This window comes from Symphodus melops, assembly GCF_947650265.1.
Source record: "Symphodus melops genome assembly, chromosome: 7".
NCBI lineage: Eukaryota > Metazoa > Chordata > Actinopteri > Labriformes > Labridae > Symphodus > Symphodus melops.
Genome location: NC_136697.1, coordinates 14,498,172 through 14,521,679, shown reverse-complemented (window position 1 = coordinate 14,521,679; position 23,508 = coordinate 14,498,172). Strand labels below are relative to the sequence as shown.

General features: G+C 42.0%; 1 protein-coding gene across 1 annotated transcript in view; it reads right to left on the bottom strand.

Annotated features, from left to right (window-relative positions):
- The window catches only part of LOC306827494 (protein unc-13 homolog A), a 29,181-nt gene extending 5,678 nt beyond the window's left edge, over positions 1-23,503 (bottom strand). The window contains exons 1-28 of the mRNA XM_079349348.1: positions 23,045-23,503; positions 19,039-19,068; positions 18,690-18,789; positions 16,626-16,743; positions 16,353-16,476; positions 15,650-15,720; positions 15,407-15,461; positions 14,950-14,979; positions 13,335-13,548; positions 10,127-11,227; positions 9,889-9,982; positions 8,754-8,797; positions 8,064-8,158; positions 7,467-7,534; positions 7,158-7,377; positions 6,137-6,364; positions 5,883-6,024; positions 5,627-5,796; positions 5,340-5,455; positions 4,225-4,388; positions 3,861-4,014; positions 3,479-3,547; positions 3,165-3,254; positions 2,664-2,798; positions 2,409-2,536; positions 1,723-1,808; positions 1,434-1,560; positions 1,246-1,342 (exon numbers count right to left, since the gene is read on the bottom strand). Coding sequence (XP_079205474.1) covers positions 1,246-1,342; positions 1,434-1,560; positions 1,723-1,808; positions 2,409-2,536; positions 2,664-2,798; positions 3,165-3,254; positions 3,479-3,547; positions 3,861-4,014; positions 4,225-4,388; positions 5,340-5,455; positions 5,627-5,796; positions 5,883-6,024; positions 6,137-6,364; positions 7,158-7,377; positions 7,467-7,534; positions 8,064-8,158; positions 8,754-8,797; positions 9,889-9,982; positions 10,127-11,227; positions 13,335-13,548; positions 14,950-14,979; positions 15,407-15,461; positions 15,650-15,720; positions 16,353-16,476; positions 16,626-16,743; positions 18,690-18,789; positions 19,039-19,068; positions 23,045-23,066 — 4,092 coding nt within the window. The 5' untranslated portion in view covers positions 23,067-23,503. The remainder of the gene's footprint in view (positions 1-1,245; positions 1,343-1,433; positions 1,561-1,722; positions 1,809-2,408; positions 2,537-2,663; positions 2,799-3,164; positions 3,255-3,478; positions 3,548-3,860; positions 4,015-4,224; positions 4,389-5,339; positions 5,456-5,626; positions 5,797-5,882; positions 6,025-6,136; positions 6,365-7,157; positions 7,378-7,466; positions 7,535-8,063; positions 8,159-8,753; positions 8,798-9,888; positions 9,983-10,126; positions 11,228-13,334; positions 13,549-14,949; positions 14,980-15,406; positions 15,462-15,649; positions 15,721-16,352; positions 16,477-16,625; positions 16,744-18,689; positions 18,790-19,038; positions 19,069-23,044) is intronic.
- Positions 23,504-23,508: the final 5 nt, after the last annotated feature.

Sequence of the window (23,508 nt, the reverse complement as noted above, 5' to 3'; positions counted from 1 at the left end):
GGAGAAGTTCACGGTGCTGTTACACATTGTGACCGACAAAACTGCCCCATCTTGAGCTGCATCAGAGAAAAGATATGGGAGTAATTCTCCTGGACAGGAGCGATGGAGGCGAACAGAGGGTTATGAATGGGAGCATGTCCCTCATTAACAGCCCGGCCATTAGAGAACAGTGTTATGTGACTTGGAGTGGAGACTGCTGTTTCGCTGACACAGGGATGCAGGAGCTGCCTCTGGTCACGATAATTGGACCCAAAGGACTCCTGACGTATGAGCTGAGAGAATTTTCAGCTGCTTTATATCAAGCTTCTGTGTGTAGGTGTGAGAGAGAGAAAGTGTGGGTCTGTGTGTGTGTATTTATTATCTACTCTTCTCTGCAGTGAAGTTTTTTTCCCCCCCATTTGCCTTTGGTATGGAGTCCGTATTGATTGCCTTGAAGCTTTCAACCTGGTCTCCTCAGCCTGGAATATGCTGAGTCGGGAGTGATAACACCTGAATTTACATGAGTAATGCATAAATATATTTTAGAGGGAAGAAATGCTGCAGGTAGAAGGTAAAATGTAAGCTTTCTACTGGTATTTTCTTACTGTGTCATCAGAATATGATTCTTAAAGTTCAGTACAAACCTTAGTTTAACATGAGTCCCTCTTGCTTTGTTTTTTAGGACTCCTTTCACAAGATTTTCCTGATTTAAAAAAAGCTATACTAGCTTTTACTAGCTTTTTTTAAAGGAATCAATTAAACCTTGATTGAAAAAAAGTTGATTTCTTTAATACAACATTTAGATAGTTTTAACTTTCATATATGTAAATACATTTAACACTACCGCTGTTGGTCTGGTAGCTTAGCTTAGCAAAAGGAATTGACAGCGACTTCAGGAGGTCACTGCACAGTAAGTCTGCCACATAGTCCCTTGTACAAGAACAAAATGTCATCCCTATACTCCTGTTTTAGTTTTAATGAGTGAGCTTTTGAGGGGCAGGGAGATGGATTGTGTAACCTTAGAGACAGATGAGCTGTTCCCTTTTCGATGTCTTTACGCTTAACTAATCCTGATCCTGCTGTTTGCTGTAGCTCCATATTTACAGAACAGACTTATCTTCCATCAGGGACCTGTGATCAAAGATTTGGAGGTGTTGGGTTTTATGTTGTTTTATAGCCCTCTTAGATGCAACAAACAAAGTAGGGGTTCTGTTAGTTTGCTAGTAAAACATTTTACATCGGAAGAATAAAGATGAAAGCAGTTACCCCGTCTTTTTTATCCCTCTCCAAGGCTCCATGTAGAAAATCTCTCGACACTTCTTCGTTTTCATCCAACCACATGACGACAAATGGTTCAAACCAGCTGCAAAAAAAGAAACAGGCATAGACTTAGTATCTCTACCACCATGGTAATTGGGGGAGGAAAGGTGTAGATGCTGTGATGTGTTACTCACGCGGGATAGTCAGGTACGTGCTTCTGGAAAGTGGAAAGCTCCTTGCAGTACTCGTTATAGAGCCACTTCACCTTGAAGTGTAAATTCATATAATCTGCACTTTTACACAGGCGGTTCTTCTCATGCTCTGAATATGAATGAGAGGGAAAGAATGAGGAAAGTCCCACTTCACCTTTCTTTATCAATCATTTAGAAGTACAAATATCTCAGACAAACTAAAAGACAAACCACCACTTTCTTTTTCTGGCCTGTGACCTTAATAATCACAACAACACAAACGGACACCTACCCTCCATGGCGTACTTCATGTCTTGTGCAAACATATTCCACATGACCTCTGCACTGATCTTGCCAACATTCAGTTCCTGGGGAAACCTGTAAGATGCATTTTTGAAGCTTAAATGCAGCTCGCTCCTCAGTAATGGCTCTCTATGGTTCTCACTCCATCTGTGTTTTCTGTGTTATTTTAAACTGCCACGGACACAGAAAGGCAACCAGTAGAGATAAGAAAATAAAATACACTAATGTTTTCATTGTCTCCCAAAACAATGACAACACATCCCCACAAAATATGAGTTACTAGTATAAAACTAACAGCTATGAAAGTGTCCCATTAGGATCTTAGTGCTAACTACACCCAGCACCAAACAGCTGTTGTACTGGAATGACAGGTCTGTGTACACACAGGCTAAAGGTTTACTGTCAGCACACAGTCCAAGTAGAAAAATATACACAATTAGGACAGAAAGAAGTTTTTCTGAAACTAGTTTGGTGTTCTTAGATCTTGTGTGTACACATCTAGCTTCTCTGTCAGAACAAATCGTGTGGCTTCCTATACATTTTTCTGAAAAAAACCCCCAAAAAAACCCAGCACTACTTTCTCTTTAAGTAATCTTGCAATCCAAATGTGTAACGTTATATCAGATGTAATGCTAAATAAGAACAAATGACCAGATGTAATGAGCAGAGACTCACTGATTGAGACAAGGAGTGTAGGAGTTTTTGTCCTCCTCTATGATAGAGACGATAAGTGTGATGAGTTTGGACCAGAAGTCTAGGTTTTTGATGCTGGGACCCTGTTCATCTGGAGGGACAGCCTTTGACTGGAGACAAAAAGATAACAAAAAAAGGTTAAAATAATATACCCATCAAGATTTATTTTTTTTAAAGGGAAAGTAGAAATACTGTGTTGGTATCAATGGTGTCATCTGCAAACACACAAAGACTTACAGGGTCTGTCTGATATTCCCTGTTATAGAGGTCGTGGCAATTGTTGAAAATGTACTCGTAGGTGGAGTTGAGACAGGCTTTCACGCAGTCTTTCACCACCTGGCTCGCCCTGGGGGGACTCTGCAGCTCCTGGACCTGAACACAAACATTGCACAGCATATGGTTATATTCATTTCACCTCAAAGAACTGTCTGACACACACAGTCTGAGTCACCGTCTAAGCAGGAAGTTATCTCAGTGGGAATTCAACAATAAACTCACTGAGCTGTATAAATAGCATCAACATACATTAACACCCTGATGCGCGGACACACACAAACACACTGTTTTCAGATAATAGGTTCAGTTTGGAGAGGGTAATGATATGCTGATTCTTTCCTCAGGCTAACTTCCAGAAAGTACAGGAAGTTTTCACAGTGTTTATTTCAGAGTTATGTGCTAATGTGCAACGAAAACAAAAGAACAAAAAGAAAACACAATATTCTTTTTTTCCATCTTTACCTTCATCCTGAAGAAAGTGATGCTGGTCAAGAGATCAACTGTAGACTTGAGGTCTTGTAGTCTTTCAGGACTGCTGGCAGGGAAGTTGTTCTGAATTGTGGACAGACACAAAGGCAAAAAGGGACAAGTATAAGGTAAAGGAATAAATATAAGCCATAACCATATCCAGAAATCATTTTAATTTACAAAAAAAAAACAAACAGGAAAAAGCATACCAACCGAAATAGACAGATAGTAATAAAGTGACTGTCAGTTACTAACTTCAATTATCATAACAATTTGACTTGAATTGAATAGATTTAAGGAGTCAGTACCCGGTACATGGATAGGTCGATCCTCAGAGAGTTGTGCAGCTGATCCAGCAGTTTGACAAACCTCTCCTTCTAAACAGAAAAATGACAAGAAAACAACAAACCTCTCCAAATTAGAACAACATCCCACAGATCAGTATCATTTGACTACGCAAACCTTAGTCCGATCTGACACCTACAGCTGATTGGATGTTGAGAAAAGTAGGCAGGGTCACATTCAACTGAATTTCATCCACAACCACAGAGGGGCCAAGAACAAGTTGATTTTAAAAACTTTTTATAAAGCGGAATTCTTTTACAATATGAACATGAGACACATTGTTGTATATATTTACATATGCAAAGACATGACATGTTTTTTTGGGTTTTTTTCTGAGAGACTCACGCCAAAGTTGGATGCAGCAAATCTGTCAGATGCAGAAACATTGTTGGAGGACTGGGTGGTGTGAGCATAGTACGCGTTGATGTTGGCAAGCAGGGTACTCATCACAGCTGGCACTCCTGGGCACATGTATTTAGAGGACAAGCAGGCAAAGTGCCTTTGGGAGGGAAGAGGCAAACAGATTATTAAGTGCTCCTGATAATCATGTGTGAGAGCAATTCTTGGTACACTGTTAGCGGGAACATATACAATGAAAAAGAAAACTTTAGGTTCTAAGTGGATTCATCCAAGACTTACATTTCAGGATTTGTTGTTTCCTATTTAACTTGCACATCCACACATTAAAAGTGACGGTTGAGGGACTTACGTCATGGCCTGGTAGATTGATTCTACTCCATATCTCATGGCAAACTCGTCAACTATCTCCTGGGCTGTCTCCTCAAAATAAACCTTCCAGGCATCATCCCCTTTGGCATCCGGGATCTTTACAACGCCGCTGTTCTGCTCCTCAGTGGTGTACTGGAACAAATGCTGAACAATGACAGGAGACAGGTATGAGATTTCTGTGTCTGATGAAACTATTATCACCCGTGTATTGACCTGAAGCTGTTAAGTGTTTTGCAGGTTATGCAACAAATCACACAAACATCTAATCAATCAGTCACCAAGACAAGGCCCCATCAATCAAAGGCCTAAGATGTACTGTTGGTAAGCCACAAACCTTAAATGACATGTCAGAGAGACCTTGGGGTCACAAAAAGCGACATTCAATGTTTTTGACGGCATTAATTAATAAAAAGAGAAAGATGAGAGAAAAGTCTCTTTTATCTAATACAAACTGCTCATCAAGCTGGTTTTCGAAGACAAGAATGTAGCAGATGTCAATTCTTGTCTCCTAATAGTGGACATCTGTCTTAAATGTAAAGCCTATTGAATATGAACACTTTGTAAAAAGAAACCTGCACACATTCACTACCCGTGTCTACAGTTTCAAACTAAACACGCGCTTTAAAACAGCTCAACATGGAGCTCAAAGTTCTAAGTCGACTAAGCTATTGCCCAGTGCTTTTATTTTTACAGGAGGGAGACTCAGCTTCTCTTTACAGTCCTGTAATTTAAATCAATTATGTAAGAAACTTTGAAAAAGCCTTTAGGAGTCTTTGTCGGCACCATTTCCAGAAAGTCTATATCCAACCATATCGATGAAATGGGCGCAATAATTACTGACACTAACGAATGATGTCAACTACTAAACTGTTACAAGATACCTAATGTTGGTTATTTCACCTCTTATACGAAAGAGAGCAAATTCCCAGTGTGCAGATGCAGAAACATAATTTGCAAGGTGATTGATTTTGTGAATGTGAAACCCAGAATGAAATTGCCTGTAACTAATTAACTCAGGATAGAAGGCAGCTCTTGCATTTTTGATGTTTTATTTCAAGTTCAAATAATCCCAGCAGCATTCATTCTCAGACTGACCTCATGTAGACAGGTGTACTGAACATGGTATGGGGCAACTGTCTCCTCTCCTTTGATCTCCACACTAATGTGCATCCGGATGGCTCCTGACACAGCAGACTTATCGGTTCTCTTGTCTGTCAAATACAAGGAAGATAAACATGCCTCCTTAGTTGGCTAATCTTGTTCAATCTACAAGAGACGAGCAGTTCAATTATCTGTTTCTTGTTCTGTTATCTCTGTGGGACTTTCTGCTCTGCTCATCCATCTCTAATTCTTCATTCCCTTTCTGTTTTAAAAAAACATACCAAGGTTGTACCAAACGTCCATCTCCCCGCTCAGAGTCCGGACCTCGATGATGGTTTGACCCAGGAAGTCATCGCTTTCACGTTTAAACCTTTGTTTCACACGGGACTTGATGTCGTCATCCTCGTCCCACACACGAACCTTTATGCGGTCAGATGAGTTGTGGCATTCGCTGGGTGAGGCAAAGACAGAGGGGAGTCATTCCTATAGCACAAAATAAAATGTCTGCATTATGGAGATTTCTTTCATGGTACTCACAAATGGAAGTTTTCTTCCCAGACAGGATTGAGGTTACCGTAGATGGTCTTGGTTCTCTTTTTGGTCTTTCCAACTTGAACAGTAACATAAGGGTCACTGGAACCCGTTTTGTCTTTAGCCTGCAGACCCTGAGCACATACAACTGAAGAAGAAGGAAAAGAAGTGTATCCATTTAAACAAAGCAGCTGAAATATGGACAATCTTGAAGCCTCAAACCTTTCACCCCACAGTCAGGATAAAATAACATCACTTACCTGTGATGCTGATCTTGGCTGACCACTTAGAGGTCCCATCAAGCACGCTTTGCTTGATTTGTTTCATTTGAGTGCCGTGCGTTGTTTTGTCGAGGGCGAACACTTCCAGAATGAGCTCGAAGATTTCAGGCTTGTTCCTCTCTCTGATCTTCATGCGGTCCTTCAGAACCATGATGATGTTCTGGGTTCTGTCCTCTGCACCATGCTTGGAGCTCTTTTCTGCTGCTCCTAAAGAGGTAGATGCATGAAGACAGAGACAAAGGACAAATAGTTAGAAATGTAATGTAATCGGATTCAAGGCAATATGGTCTGTAGAGAAGAGGCTTCTCCTTCTTTTTAAAGCTGACAGTTAAGTATAGAAAGCATTAGATCAGTTTTATTGTCTTTGACATTTCCTGGCCTGAAATCAAACCCCAAACCTTCCACTATATAAAGGGAAACTTTCTCCATGTTACCACAGATCTGGTCAGTAAAAAAGAGCTGGTAAGAGAGTAAAAGACTAACAGATGCCTTTGGCAACAAGATCTTATGAGACTCTTTGGAAACAGCAGAGCAATGAATTATACATTGTGTAGATTGACTCTAAAAACAGTATGGGAATTGGGTAAGTCACCCTGGTGGAGCTGAATTACACAGAGCAGTATGGATGGAAAGGCTATGAGTGGAATAGAGAGAGAAGTGAGGCAGGGGTATGACAGCACATTACTCAGGAGATAAATTGGCAAGGAAGAGGGAGGAGAAAGTAAGAGAGGATAGAGGACAAGAATAATGGGATGTCAATTTGGCAGAAGGATACAGAGGAGGAGCTGAAACAAGTATGGAGTTTGTATGCAAAGCCTATGTGTGCATGTAGGTGTGTGTGTGTGTGTGTGTGTGTGTGTGTGTGTGTGTGTGTGTGTGTGTGTGTGTGTGTGTGTGTGTGTGTGTGTGTGCAAGTAGGTGTGTGTGTGTGCATGTGACGTGTAACAAAGGAAAAATAAATGAATATGTTGAAAGACTGCTTTTGTGCAAAAGCTCTTACTTTGCAGACAGTCAGCATTCAGCAGATCCTGGCACTTGTCATGGCATTTGACGCCACACTCAGAGCAGCGCATGCCTTGTCGGGCGATACCCCACAGCAGCCCCTCACATTCGTAACAGTAGGTGGGGGTGGTGGCTGTCCATACCTCAAAGTTATGTGGTGTGGTGGAGGAGATGGGGTAGATGAGAGCCTGCAGGGTCTTCTTATAAACGTGACTTTTCTGAAAAAGGATGTTGAGAGGAGAAGTTTGATACCATTGTATAATTAAAGTTGGTTGTGAAAAAGGGGCCGGGACTGAGGGAAACCCACCAGCTCTTCATTGCCCAGAGTGGTGGAAGCCATGGCCGAGGTGATTCCAGCCTTACGAGAGTTCTGCACTAGAGACTTGGAAAGAGAGCAGAGAAAAAAGTTTACACCTAAATCTTGCCGGCAATTTTTAAAAAACATTGTACGTTTGATTTCTGTAAACAGGTACTCACCATAGCCTGAAGAGACCAGGCAGTGATGAAAAGAAGAACGTGAGAGAAATAATTAAGAAATGAATATAAAAATATTACAAGCTATAGAAGTGTTATGATGCAATATCAGGATGTGTCAGCCTCTAATATCTGATATATGTATCACTCAGTATGCCCTCACCTCTATCGGAGAACAGTGGTTACACTGGTTAATGACTGCAATTAAATTAACACCACAGATACAATGCAAGCATATAATTCATCAGCAGTAGGAATGTATGACACAGATGTGGAATTGAGCTTCAATCTGAAATCCACATGAGTAGCCTTAAAACACGTTGCTCCCAGAGGAGGAAGATCTATATACAGTATTTATTTTAAACAAAGTTTAGCATCAGAGAAACCAATCATCTCCAAGTCACCCAGGGCAAGACTCGTGTATGTCCACGTTTGTTTCTCACCAGATCTCTGACTAGAGGAATGGCTTTCCTCTTGCGAAGGTCAGGCATGCTGTCAATACTGTAGAGTGCACCTCCCATCATTCTTCAGAGGAAAAAGGGTATGAGTCATAATAAATTCTTTGACATGAATGGCAGATTAAAAATGTGTATCATCAATATTTCTGACAGTGACATTGTGTTTTGTTACAATAGGGAAGATGAAATGTCATTATTTCTAATGCTACTGCAGAGTTTGATTATACAGACTGCCTTGTCTCTAACACTGACATGACACTCCACACACCTGGCTATAAATCGCTGGGTTTCTATTTGGCAAACTTTGCACTTCTTTAGTATGCAGCCTCAGTTCCACTCTGAGGTTTTCCTCATCTACTAAATGACCTGCCAGCTAAGTCAGGGCAGCCCATCGCCGTTCAATACTGCCTGGCCAAATGCCATGAGCTGGATGAGCTTGCGGATCAGAATGAAATAGAATGGAGGATTCCCGGACAAGAGAAGGGCATTTTTAATCTGAGGCAGGGTGGGGGGTGGCAGGTTTCCATGATGATCTGAGGATATTCTTACCTGATTTATTGGATTATCTTGACTAGTTCATTGTGTGATGTATAATTTTGTGATGTATAGTTTTGGTCAATGTAAGAGGAAGTATATCCAGGCAATCAAACGTGCATACTCACCCTCCTTTACCAAACCACAGAGAGTTGGAAGTCTCTCCTCGGGCCTGAGACAAACAAAAAAAGAATAATATGTTCATCCCTGCAGTCTTTTCTGGTGTTTCTTCATGAGGCTGCATCACTAGACGTCCATTGAATGCTTTGAGCAACTTATACAACTGGTAATAAAGCTAAGGAAATCTACATAGACACGTGATCCCTGTTCAACCATAACAACAATTTAAAAAAATGTTAGCATTATTGTTTTCATCATAGCAAAGTAAACATGAATACAGTAAGAACATTTTCACAAACCACTTTGCCTTAATTGTCCTAACATGTCTTATTATGTTTGGCTTAAGTCAGATTGAGTGACATCTGCTGAAGAAAAGACAATATCAAGCTGTTATGAAGATGAATGATTGTGTGAAGATGCCTGTTTTACAGACAGTCAAAGGTTCCACAAGGCAACTGTTCACGCATAATTATTCCTCTCAAGCAACCAATTGGGGTACCTACCTGTCGGCATGCTCCAATGATGGCCGAGCAAAGTGCATGCGAGTGTCACTATGGCAATGACATGAAACTGGAAAGAAAACAAAGTGGGTCGGCACAAACAAAGAAACAAACAGAAAAAAGGACAAACGAAAAGGAAGCAAAATGTAAAATAACACAACGCGACATACATCAACATAAACATCAAAGCAAGTGATTAATTCTTTGTTCAACTGAATTCCAACATAATGAACAGCAACATAATATGTGAATAAAATATGCAAGTGAAAACTGATCAAGCAAAAACTTAAAGTGCAATGAAATCAAGCAACTTTGGTGGTTTGGTGCTTTTACCCAAGCCAAAAGAAAAAGGTTGTCGTCATTCAAGGCAAAACCAAATAGAAGCAATTCTTCAATGTGAAAACCTTAAGCCTTATCTCGCATCTCGCAAAAATTACAATCTAAAAATACTCAAGAGCTTACTGTGTGCACCCGGTCTTTGCAAATAAATAATGCACAACACATCCATATTTCAATGACTTGGTGGACACTTTCAGAGTCTGTTGAACTGAAGCATGTCATTAATATCACAGGATAGAGCTGAATCGGATCTGCAGCTCTAGGATGGACTGGACTAGAATTTGGACTGAGGGTGGGACCTTACCTCCCGAAGCTGTCCTAAGACTTTGTTGTATATTCTGAGCCAGTTCTCTTTGGCTCTGACGGCTGGATCCACTGGCTCCTCTATGACTGGAGGACTACAAATATAAAAACAGTTTCTAATTCTTCTAATATCTTAATTTTATACATTTATGGAATTTGTACTTAGAATGTGTTTTTGTCTCTTGTTGTCTATTATAGTTAATTCATTGATCTGATTCCATTTCATCGTGCTCTCCTACCTCTCAGGAGGCATCTCTTTTTCTTCTACCGGTGTCGTCGGCCTGCTTTCTTTGAAACGCTCATCTGTATCCCCCTCTGGTAGCTCCTCTTCTATTTGAGCAGGAGGTGTTGGGGCCGCTTTCTCCAGCTCCATTTCCTCCTCCAACCATGGCTCCTCCTCTAGGTAGAGATCCTGTTCCTCGGGTAGTTCTGACTGGGTGGTAGCAGGACCATTTGGTTGGGATTGAGGCTGCCCAGAGGATGGGGTCTGTTGGGAGGGAGGGCCCAGAGAAGCACTGGAGGGCTGGGAAGCTGAGTTAGCCATGGTGGCTGGGTGGGATGTAGGCACAGAGCTAGCTGCAGGAGGCTGCTGTTGCTGAGAAATGGCTGAGGCTGGAGGGTGAGACTGGGCAGGCTGAGCTGCGGGAACAGAAGACAAGAAAGTAGAGGCCAAACCGGTGACTGCAGCTGTTAATGGTTTGGCCATTGAGAAGAAGGAAGTGGCAGAGGGGGCTGCCTGAGGCTGAGGCTGTGTTTGGGGCAGGGGCTGTTTAGGAGGTTGGGCTGTCAGCTGAGCAGAAGAGGGCTGTGCTGATGGGGCCATGCCAGGAGGATTAGACTGGTTGGGTGTTTGGTTAGGGGGTTGAGGAGTGGGCTGCTGTTGATGTAAAGAGGGTTGTTTTTCGAGAGGAGGTCTGGAGCCAGGTACATCCAAAGTTGTGGGAGCTGTTGATGTTGGGGTGGGGGTGAAAGGAGGCTCCAAGTCCTCACTGAGTGTCCCATCCAAATTGTACAAATCCTCATCATCATACATGATCTCCTCATCCTCATAGAGGCCTCCATCTTCTCCCTCATACAATCCTCCGTCTTCCTCCTCATAGAGAGCTGCCTCCTCTCCTCCGTCTTTGCTGTAGCCGCCCTCATCACTATACTGCCCCTGGGTCTCATCGGGATCCCAGTCTGGAGAGCCTTTGCTGTAGCTCACAGACGAGTGGCAGGAGTGGTAGGAGTCATTCTCGTCGTAAGGGTCCCTTTCTCCATACTCGCCTGTGTAGTCCTCCTCGCTCAGTTGACTGCTGCAACGACTTAGCTCTGCAGATGAGGCGTAGCTCCCTGAGGGGCTGAAGGGAGGAGAAGAGAGGAGAAAAGTAACAGGAGAGTGATTACTAGAGTTTCTAAGAGGGAAGCAGCTTTGCTATGAACACAGAGTCAATTTTATTCAGGTTAGTGCTGAATATAGTTTTTCTTGTACATATATAAAATTATGACCCGTAATCTCAAAAAATGTCTACATACTGCTTTGTTAATGCAGCTTACAGTCTGTACACACTACACTCTATTGGGAAGCCCTTCTAAAAAAGTCTTCTATATGTCTTGGGGTGGCCAGGAACCATGCTGATGGCTAATCGATGAAAAGCACCAGGGATACAAGAGTACCAGACAAGCAGAGAGAAATAGAGCAGAACAGAAAGGTGAGAGGCCTCCAAAAAGCTGACAAAAGAAAAAAAGCATCAGCATCCAGAAATGTAGCAAACAGAGAAAACGTATTTATACTCCTTGATGAATGGGGCTATTTAGAAAAAAAAAAAAGAGGCACAGAGTGGAAGGAGGATGGATGGTAGGAGAGGAAGATAGTGAAGACAGGAAGGAAGGGAGTGGTAAGTGCAGAGACAAATAGAAGAGAGCAGGGATGACGAGAGTCTCGAGAGCTGAGAGGAGGAGCTGAAGAAGAATGGGAAGGGATGTGTGTGTGTGTGTGTGTGTGTGTGTGTGTGTGTGTGTGTGTGTGTTTGTGTTTGTGTGTGTGTGTGGGGGGGGGGGCTGTCCAATACACTCAGAAAAGCAGCTAATCTTATGTGCAGTATTGACCATTAGATTGCCTGTTGAATTATTCATAAAGCGAGAGGTAAGGGATGTATAGTTGCATTCCCCCTCTGTGAGAGATATGTCAATAACAGCTGAGAAATGTAGCTGCATTGTAAACAACTTTGAAAGAGAAATAATGTTTGGTCTGAGCAACCCATGAAGGACGCAAAGCATGAGAGAATTTCACTGACTGCTCACATTCACTCATAGGCTTTTCTCCACTCGTGACATTTTTTGACATATCACCGTAGGAAGAGCACATGTGCTCAATAAAACACTGTCAGCTCAATTCCATTGAGGATCTTGGTCTTGCCAAACTTTTACATCAACATGTCCTCTATTTGAACAATAGAGAGAAAATGTTTATTGAATTGGTAACATTTTAGAGTTTCTCACTATGGCAAGAGAAAATACCATGATGAATGTATTAGTCAATTAAGAGAAAATGAAATGACTTCCAAAATGATATCGACACAATCAGTTCATGTAATGAATAACAACAGCCACTGGGGCTAAAAGTGGCAATGCAGCCAGATGGCAAATCATTGCCAGTGCCACACAACCGTATCACAAGTAGACTCAAAACTGACACACTCACATTAGGGACCATAATCTGGATCAGTGGGCCGGGACCCACCAGTCACGGAGTAAGGTGGTGGGTTCTGAGGCGAGATGAGTTGAGAACCACTGATCGAGATCATTCCATAAGCTTGCTGCCATACAAGACTATGCTGGTATATGGTGCATTTATGTGCTAATGAATTTGAATTAGTTTTAGTTGTAAATGGTACATGAGCTAATCTCTCTTTTATTAGGTACACAGACCCTCTCTAAGTAATGTCTTAACTTTAACTTCTCCCAGCAGAAATGTAAAGAACTTCTGTTAGAAATCTTTATGCAGAATAGTAATTTAAATGGTAAATGGACTTGAGCTTGTATAGCGCTTTTCTAATCTTCCGACTACTCAAAGCGCTTTTACACCTACCCATCACACCTACCCATTCACACCCATTCACACTGATGGGCTGGATATGTAGCCCATCCAGTATCTATACATTCACGCCACATTCATACGCCCCAGACGCAGCAGGGGGAGCAATTTGGGGTTAAGTGTCTTGCCCAAGGACACATCGGACATGTTGCTCGCAGGAGCTGGGGATCGAACCCTCAACCTTACGATTGAGGGGCGACGACTCTACCAACTGAGCCACAGCTCAGTGTTGGTTGAGAAAAAAAAGAAATCTGAATTCCCCTTGTACATTGCAATTGTAATACCAAACAATTAATCCATATATTAGAAAAGAGAATCGATGATGAAAACAATGATAACTTCAGTCCTGATTACATTTAGCCAGCACACACCTGACAGTCCTCTGTGGGGGGTAATCAAGGTCCTGGCTGTTACCAGTGCGTGGGTAAGAGTAACTTCTGGAGTTGCGATGCTGGTGGCTGATTGGATACTGATGGACAGAGGCGTTGGGCTGAGATGTGCTGTAGAAGGGAGGGGGGTTGCTGTTACTGGTTTCGCTTCGGTAGTCGCTGTCTCTGTCATCCACTGCACTGTCAGGATCTTCATCTGCAAAGAGGCAAGAGAAGGAATGCGTCGGTTGAAGGAGAAAGGAAAAAGTTCAACATTTTTATAAAAAATAAAGGCCAGAAAAAGAGCATGATGAAAGTATTCGTCCCAAGAGGAAACTTGTCATGTTGCACAGAGATGTGAGGCTTAATCAGTTCTGAGTCAATCTCTCAGTATCAGGGTAATTGTAGATGATATAAGAGAGGGGGCAGTATTTAACTTCTGAACCCCATCATCGCCCTACAGGTCATTTAGAGTGCATTCATACATGAAGCACATTGCGAACATTATCAACAGCTTCTTCATCTGTCTTATCATTATCACCGAGCATAAATTTGTTCCTGCTCATTAAAGCTGATGCTTAATTTTTTTGTGGTGTCCATAGATCAGAGATTAACATCCAAGAGGGAAATGAAGAGAGACTTCAACACTGCGAAATCAGTCAAACGTGAAACCAGCATGTATTAATCATTTATCTCCATCTATCGTCGTCTCTCGCACTCTGACGAAGGCGGCGACTGCACCGCTTACACCTCCATCTTCATCGGTCTAGGCGTGAAAACACTAATTAAAGGTCTCAAACTTTGTTTCTCACTTCAACCATCCAGTCTCGCTCTCTCCCCCTCTCCCACTTCATTGGCTTAACATCTATCTATCCCCCCTAACGCTTTCCTTCTCTCTGAGTGAACAGAGATGAGATGAATTGCTGCAGTTGTGTGGGTGAGTCTGACAGACACTTATATAAGACCATCTGCTAATCACAGCAGGAGAGAAAGAGAGACTAAGAGGGAGAGAGACAGAAAGAGAACATTCTTTTAGTTACTCTTTCCTGTACATATATATTATAAGTAAGTATACATAAAGTATTAAAGTGAAATCTTGAATTATTTTTGACATATTTATTTCTTCTTATTTGGACATTATTGTTTTACTGTCATCCAGTAAGCACCACAAATGGAATAAAGTAAATTAAAAACGTTTAACAGTAAGACCAAAACTAGCTGCTAGAAGAAAGGGAAACATTTGAACTGGGCCTTTAAACTTTTTTTCATTCCCACTAAATTTCTTGTCTTTATTCTGATAATTGTTCTGCACTAAAACACCAAGTCAAACTTGTTGTAGGTGTACATTTACTTGGCAATAACAAATGATTTTGATTCTGATTTAAGGGTGCTTAAAGGACAAAATGAAGACTCTCATATTCTCAATTAATAAAGAACACGGCATTACAATGAACAAGGATGTCTGTGAAACTATGCTGTTCATGTAATATGCATTTTAGCAGTGCAGCTGAAAGTCAGCACTTCCCTCCAGACTTTTTTTTGTGGTGGACTGCAGACTGCTAAAAAGAATTTAACCACCCAGACACTTCTGTACAGTGTGCACTGTATATACACTTACTTTGTTGGTCTCCCCAAAGACTCCAGTTACCTGCAATAAAACAGAAATGTGTCAGTATTAATAACTAATCATATTGGTGTCCAAACATAAACATGTATTTGCGCCTTCAAGGCTACAAAGTTCCCACATGGAGCTAATAGAAAGAGAGGATAGAGAGTGGTGAGACTCAAAGTCCTTCAAGCGGCCTCAGAGAGCTGGCTCAGCAGGCTCGGCAGACTGGACCAATAGTTGAAGAGCAACAACATCCTGGAGGAGCTAAACCTCCCGACATCTAATACCTCTATTGATCCTTTACAGTGGAGTGATTCAGATCCCTTTACCTCGCCGACACACAACAACTCATGTGTGGTTACACACATTATGCACATGCTGAGCTTCAGCAATCTAATTACGTTTCAACAGCATTATAATTCTCTAGTTCAGCAAAATCAAATGTACAAACAGCTCGGTCACTTACAGCACTGGGTTCCTGGTGCACGGAGAGGGCGTTCTTGCTCCTCCTGGTATGAATACTGGAATCAAACAAATAAATACACTTTAATTACACTTACAAATCTCAACTTGTATGCAGGAAGCAGAGAAAATGTAAAGCGTGATTTTAACTTTAAAGCGTACATAGTCTCCAACAATCAATCATGTTGGCATGTTCTTAAAATGTGAAAATGTGATGGGGTATAAATCAAACGTGGTGATAACTTACATCTTGGTCCCTCATGGCGTTGAGCTGCTCCAGTTTTTTGGCCCAGTACCGTGCCTCATCCTCAGGGATATCTGATACATGAGGTAGACAAACACAGGTGAAAAATACCATCCTAAAGGAGCATCTCCTACAACGTACGTAGTCTGTTCAAATATTTGATTTCAAACTCTTCAAAGGAGGATGAAGTAAGCTCCAATTTTCCTATATTTAATCTAGATTGTGCACAGACTTGCAGCTACTTTTTGACCTGATCAAAGACATTGACTTTGAAAACCTGTATTTTCACTGAGAGCCTCAAAGCTAAAAAAGACAAAAAAAACCTATAAATAGGTCTACTCCACCAACCGAGGAATCAGGTGACAGTATCGACTAGAGGAAGGGGAAACTATGGAATTAACACCCAATCAATGCTAAGAAAAATCTTGATCACTGAGAAGGAAAGGATGCAACGTTCCTCCTGGCACACATTGAGCCTGGAGTACATATCACAGAAACTAGGTCAGGTTGACTGATCAGTAGGAGAGATTATTGGTGTTCATATATCACTGTTTGCTGTGAAAACACACAGACAGACATTATTTGTTTAAGTCATCTGTGCCGTCCCTTGAGGGTTGATGATGTCCTATCTTCAATTTGTTTTCATCGGAAAATCTGTCTCATCTTTTGACAGTTCCTGATTCCACTGTGAATATTGATTTCTCACCAAGAGGCAGTTCGAAGCGCGTGTCGAGCAGCACCAGGTGGAGAGTGGGGTCTTTGGTGCCACAGATCTCATTATCAGTCATGATGACCTGAGAGTCCAGTGTGAGCCACTCGCCTGGACCTTCCTATGTTAAAAAAAAAACAAAAAAAAACAAACAAACACATCAACCAAAAGAGAACAAGGTCAACTCGGAGAGAGTTAGTCCCTTGAACTGAGTACAGCATGTTCTGCCACAGTATCTGTCTCAAGTGGCAGTGGTGGTTAGTGGCCAACCTCATTAGACTGGCGAATGCTCCGGAGGGGGATCCACACTGTGCCGACCATGGTGTCCCAGATTAACCCTTTGTTCCACACCTCTACTGTCAGACCCAGGTCCAAGCGGTTAATTTCACTGGATAGAGAGAGACAAAGAGAAACATTGGTTACAAATGAGGACACAGATTAGGTGACTTAAAAGTGACAAATACATTCAAACACTGCTGTGGACACTGACATAACTATTATACAGTGTAAATAATTAAGGAATATTACTTTCTCACCTATTTCCCTTTATTCTTTCCTGCTTTACTAGAGCTTGCCTGATATATCCATCAACTGATATTATCAGACAAACACGATCACAGATAACTCTGTTTTAGCATATATGTTTCAGGATATGCACTCATATAAACACTTAATGCAACATATAATGCAATACAAAATGTTATTAAGAATCAGAGTCAACATGTATATCAACAAGAAGACTCTATAGTACCATAGATTTCAGCACTGTCAGCAGCACATGTAAGAGCTGAGCGGACTGGGCTGTACAAGAGCAGACATTTAATGAGTTCTTCATTGCCTTGTCAGATGTCTGACAGTCACACCACGAAGAAGAGGCCTTCACAATGATAGTTTGTTTGGATGATAAAATTTAAAAAAAACAACAACAGTTTAATCATCCAATATTTTCTCTAATTCAAATGTATCTTGTGAACCTTTGGATGGCTTGCTATGTTCAGGAATAATGGACTCAATGTATAAAGTAGTTGAAAGTGCGTCTACTTCTGTCAGCCACAACAGTTAAATGACACTTCAATAATTATCTTTCATTCACAAGAGCCGTGTTTGTTCGTTTTAGTTAAGTTGATTTGTTGAAGTCAAGTGAGGCATCTGAGTACTTCTCCTGTTTAAAGATTGATGCTAAACACACACTGACACTCGAACACACACAGGATGCACAGTAACTACTGGTGGGCTTCACCATGACAAATATAAAACACCTCTTTGTGGGAGTGAGCCTGAGAGAATGTCCCATAAAACATTTACAGGGAGCAGGACAGGGAGGAAAGAGAGAGAGGGAGGGAGGGAGTGGGAGGTAGAGCGAGGTGAAGAGTGTGATGAAGGCAGTGGAGGAGGTGATTGTATCGCATGCCTGGAGGGACAAAGTGGGAACTTTAATTAAGAAATAGGGGGACTGGATTTCCCGTCTCAGTGGTGACTCCTTTTAGGAAACGTGATGTTTGATTCATGACTGAGGGGCGCAGTCATTTAAAGACCATTTGAAAGAGGGGGTGAGGCTCTCACTGCAGCCCAAACATTACATAACAGGGCTTCAGTGATGCAACCCCGGTACAATGCTCAACGCCTCCGAACATCATACAGATGCAGAAGACTCCGCAGTCAGCTCGCCTGCTGCATCCCACATGCAAAACGATTCCCAGCATTAATCGGCCAAATGCTGCCACACAGTCAATACCACGCTGGATCTCACTGCATGAGAAATACCCAGCGTTGTGTAATATTTCAATGAATGTTCTATCGAAACACCAGCTTAAACAAACTCATTTAAAAAACGAGAAATGCTGCTGAATATGCCTATACAGTAGAAATGGGAGAAAAGGAATGTATATGGGGTACGTTGGGGAAAAGTAAGAGATAGGATGAGAGGAGAAGGGAGGGTGGAGCAGATGAAGATCAAGGATCTGCGTTTAGAGGAAGAGAGGGAGGAGAGGGAAGAGGGGCTGAGCGAGTGCTGAGGTTGAAGGGGAGGATGACAAGTGTTGGAACATCAGGGGAGGGCAGATGAAAAAGAGCATTAACTGGAGCTGGAGGTGTGGATGCGGATGTGGAAAGGAAGAGCTCTGTGAAACAACGCAAGGATGAAGGGTACTTTGAGATGGAGGAGTGTAAAAGAAATGAAGCAAAAAAAAAAAGAAAGGCTGATAGAAAAGCAAGAGGAGAACAAAGAGGTACTCAGCTGAAGCCAAGAGACGATAGGAAAGGAGCAAGGGAGCAGGAGACACAGAAAGTAGCAGAGACAGAGAGAGTTTTGTGTGAGGATGATGAAGGACTCACAACATGAAGTCTTGCTCCCAGCTGGGCAAGTTGCCCCTGACAGCAATGGTTGTGCTCTTCACATTTTGTACCTTTAGGGTCACATAAGTGTTGAACTTCTCTGTTAAAAAAAAGGGGGGAGACAAGTGTTACAATAAAAAAAAGAACATCTGCAGAGAAATGAAATGCAGTCGCTATGACACATGGTGATATTCTGCAGAACGACAAACTTCAGATCCAATCATCTCTATTTGTGGCTGCAGCATGTTATGTGTCCGCACAGACTGCTTATACATTTTTGTCACATAACAGCAAGTCTCTCCTCCCCGTGTGATCGACCTCTTTATATTTCCAGGATTCACGGTCTTACCTTGGGGTCCATCCAGCTTGGCTTTCTTCACTGTGGAAACACAGAGGGACAAAGTCACACACGGGAACACCATCTGTTTGCTTTTCCAAAAGCTTAAGCATTCAAAACAGTATGCGTGTGTGTTACATTAAAACAGTGTGTGAAATTTGAATATAATTAAGAGAATACCTGAAAAAAAACAAGACTGACTCAGAATTGATTACATCTGAGATGTGTTTCTTTTAACTACTATCGGGCACGTTATAAACAATGCACATCTAACATACTAAATGACAGTTTGCACAAATCACTGAGTTTGCACTTATAAAGCTGATTTGTAGTTATTGCTCGGCATATTTGGCCATAAGGTTCAGACATGTTGGCACTGAGTGGAGCGGCAAAATACAGAAACACACAGCGCTGTAAACGACAGCTCTCCCATTGTGCTTCATCAGTGTGGGACACAAAAACAGAAAGATGACAACTAAAAAAAAAAAGACAAAGTGAGCACATATTTTTAAAAAAGAAAACCTATTTCTTTTCATTCTTATGTTCTAATGTTTTTATAAAAACAAATGATTTTTCATTTTTTTAAGACTTTTGTCAAAAAGCACATCAACATGCAACATCCGAGTCATGTGTTAACTTTGTCTTGATTCTGCAGGCATGCAGAGGGAAGTGATGTTGGACTTCTCAGTTAGCAGAGCTCTCTCTCTCTCTGCAGCACTTTCGTACCAGCTTTGACGTAACTCACACATGCATTTTTTAAACTCTACTACCCGCTGCTCTCACATGCTCTCGCATAACCACAGCTCACTGCAGGTTTTTCCACACCATACAGCACTAACATGTGTTTTAATAAAGAGCAGGCTCAATGCATTGCTCTGTAAACAACCTGGCAGCTTTATAAGCCTCGGGTGAAAAGGAAAAGACCACAGATTATCGTCTTACCTCATAATAATCTCTAAAAAACATTCACTTGAAGAAAAGTGGATTTAAAATGTCCCTGAGTTGATAAGACACTACGCTCAGTGGATTTCTTCTTATTTTTGCTAAATATTTCTTTGATGCAACACATATAAACTGAGGCTAAAGAAGCGAGTAGTGCAAGCACACACACACACAACACGAGTCTCACATGTACCAATAAGAACACACTTCAGCAGCCTTTATGTCGCACAAAAACACACAAACTTCTGCCCCAGCATGGCATCTATTCTGACATCCTGTAGACTCCCCAAAATAGCTGTAGCTTTAAAAAGACATTCAAAAAAAATCAAAAAACATTTCAACACACTGCAGAAGAAACAGCATTTTATTTTCAGGGGGACTTCAAATAGTTTAGACAGACCACATCAGAGGCTGCTTTTTGCTGTGTTTTAGTGCCAACATTAAAAACAGCCCTGGAACTATATCAGCACAGGAGGAGGATCAATAAAAAATGAATTGGATTTTTCGACAGTGGAAAGCTGAAGCTTAATAATAGCACACAATCATAGATCTCTCTGACAGAGTGAGTTACAGTCCACATGTCCTTCAAACACTATTTTTTGTCACAATTGTATGGATCTTAGCAGACAGGACAACACACATACAAATGTGGTTCATGTAAGTGCCATAACTCACATATGTTACGCCTGTGAGGGGCTGCAACATTATCAACCAGCTGGAATGTAGGTTATAGGTGACGATAAGCCTGGATTCAGAAAACAAGGTCGACGATATAAATATCTACTGCAATCTTATTTTAAAGGACGTAAAAATCAAAGGGTTTTTTTTCCCATTCCTTAATTAGGGGATGCACAGTCTTGTAAGGGCCAAGAGTAAATTCTGTGCAACTTTTTTTTTTTTTTTTTTGCAAAGACTACTGACACAGCAGACTCTGACTTATGGGAATTAATCGGATTGCCAAGAAAACAGAAACTCGACAGGGAGTCAAGCAAACCCCTCAACTTGAACTGTCAGGGAATGCAAAAGAGGCAGTGAGGGAGCTGAGCTCTGCCATCAAGTGACAAAATTGTGGGCTGACACAATTGAGACAGACAGTGTCTTATCCTGAAGGATCCACGTGCAGATCCGCAGTAAAGTCCTCACAACTGCTGACGGAGACTTCACACTTCCAGATTAATGTCCCAATTAAGATGGCGAAAACTGGTCTTAAAAGTATGAGGTGGAGCATCTGCAGGAAAAGAAGCCAGGTTTTTTAAAGCTGTGTCTGGATTCTGCTTTGTCTGCAGATGCTCCAAAGAAATGCTGCCTATTCAAGAGAGCACAAAGTACTGTGGAGGCCAGAAATAGCCCCAGTCAGGTAAGCATGAATGATGTAACAGGAACAGAAAGAGGGCTCTCTGCCAAGTCTCGTAGTCTACGACACTGACAGACGCAGCCAATGTTTATGAATGAATGACACACAGGGTCTTAATGACACCAGGGAGTGACTCAATGCAGAGGGACGGTCAGGTGATGGACCTGAAGGGACCAGTCAAGGTTAGGCAGCATCCTTAATGGGCCAAACGTATGAAAGGTGACTTTGACTTTACGGTCCCTTTAAACTGCACATCATTTAACCTACTATAGTACATACATCTAAAGCTTGGACAAACTTTGATGTACTCGTTTACTGACTATTCTTTGATCACTTCGCTATTCGATTGATTTATTTATTGACAGAAAATCATCTGTTAATGTTATAGACTGTTCATTTCCAAAAAGAATAGCCAGATTAAGATATTTTCCACTCTAATACTTTGTCTACTAGTTCTGATTTGTCTTTGGTTGTGGACCCTACAAGCAATGTATGAACTCAACCTATCTGCCAGTTATTTTCCTATGAATCAATCACTGAGAAAAACACACAAATCTCAAGAGACCAATGATGTAACTGCAGATGTGTCAAGTGAACAGTTCGGAACACAAAGATGTTCAATATGGTCAGAAAAAGAGGGGCAGCTAAATCACAAAACTGAAAAACACAACAATGCGTCAGAAATGACTCACTGAATATGAAACAGGTATAGGCCTTCTTTTTTTTCTTTTCTTGGTTATTTCGATTAATTAACTCTGTTTCAGTTCCAAAGATGATGTTTCACTTTACCATTCTCTGAGAGTTTATAGACAATCATCAATAAATTGTACAGTAAACACCATTCGCAGCTCCAACTAGATTACTGATGCCTCCCTTTGAGTCAAGTGAGTACAAATTAAATCCTTGCAGTAGCCCTGCTGCCAATTTAAATATCTGTCTTTTCACCTAAAGCCAAAAAATGTAGGTCTATACTCGAAAACCATTATTGCGTGTGAAAGGGATCCCCTCGTCTTGGATGTGACGCTGGAAGTGGTGTGACTGTATGAGAAATCACAGCATGATGCTTATTCATCGCATTGATAGGCAACAGTGTCGGCAGCATCAGGTGCTTTCTGGGAGCCTGGGAGGAGGAGGAGGAGGAGGAGGTGACGCATCGCTTCAGGGAAAACGACGATGAGTGACGAGCTGCACCTCGAGTATTCCCTCACGACTACAGCAACGCGGCAGAGAGGAGGCGTCGGGCGGCAAGGCAGCGTCAGCGGCAGGGCTTTTCCTCCTCCTCTGACTGCCCACGCATGAATGAACAGAGTGGAGGATGACACACACACACACACACACACACACACACACACATGCACACACACACTCACGCGAGCGCGCGCACACACACACAAACGCAACAGCATTCACCAAGAAAGGAAACACTGGATCTCCTCCTCCATGTGAACATTTATAGAAAGCTTAAAAGTTACTTTAAAAAACGTGTCATTCAGCAACCCTTCCGTTTAAAATATCCCCACTTTGAAGTTGTTGTGTGTCCTTTCAGATAAGCAGAGGGGTCGCTGTGTGATTTAATGACTGATCAGCACAAACACACTTTTTCCACCGCGCTGATAGCCCGCAGCCTCTGTCACACACACAACTGGTGCAGTTTACACATGAGCAAGTCATACTTTACAAACATCAAACACAGAGGCTTTCATTGCCCTTTTAATCTCTTACCTCCCACACACAGCAGGGACATCTCTGGTAGCGGCGACTGTCCTCTACTGAGTGCTCCGTGATTTGTTTGGTCAGTCTCTCAGTGTCTTGGTAACAAAAAAAAACCTGAAGTCAAACGGTTACCCTAAATGTCCCCGGAAACACACACACCATCTTGTCAGCGCCCGTTTGTTTCTTTGCTGAGCTGTTGCTCCTCAGACTGGACACACAGGAGTGAATTCCTCGTCCTCCAGTTCTCCGTCCGTCCTCCTCTGCATTGACTCAGCTCTCCTCCGCCGCTGCTCCTCCTGCGCGCACAGCCATCTTGTTTCAGCAGCAGCACCCTCCGCGCGAGGACAGCTCCCCTCGCGCCGCGCCGCCCTGACGTCACAACTGATGAGAAGCAGACTGAGGAGGGCTGGACACGGGATGGAGCTAGTCCCTACATTACACCTGTCATTGCCGGTGAAATGCACTCAATGATG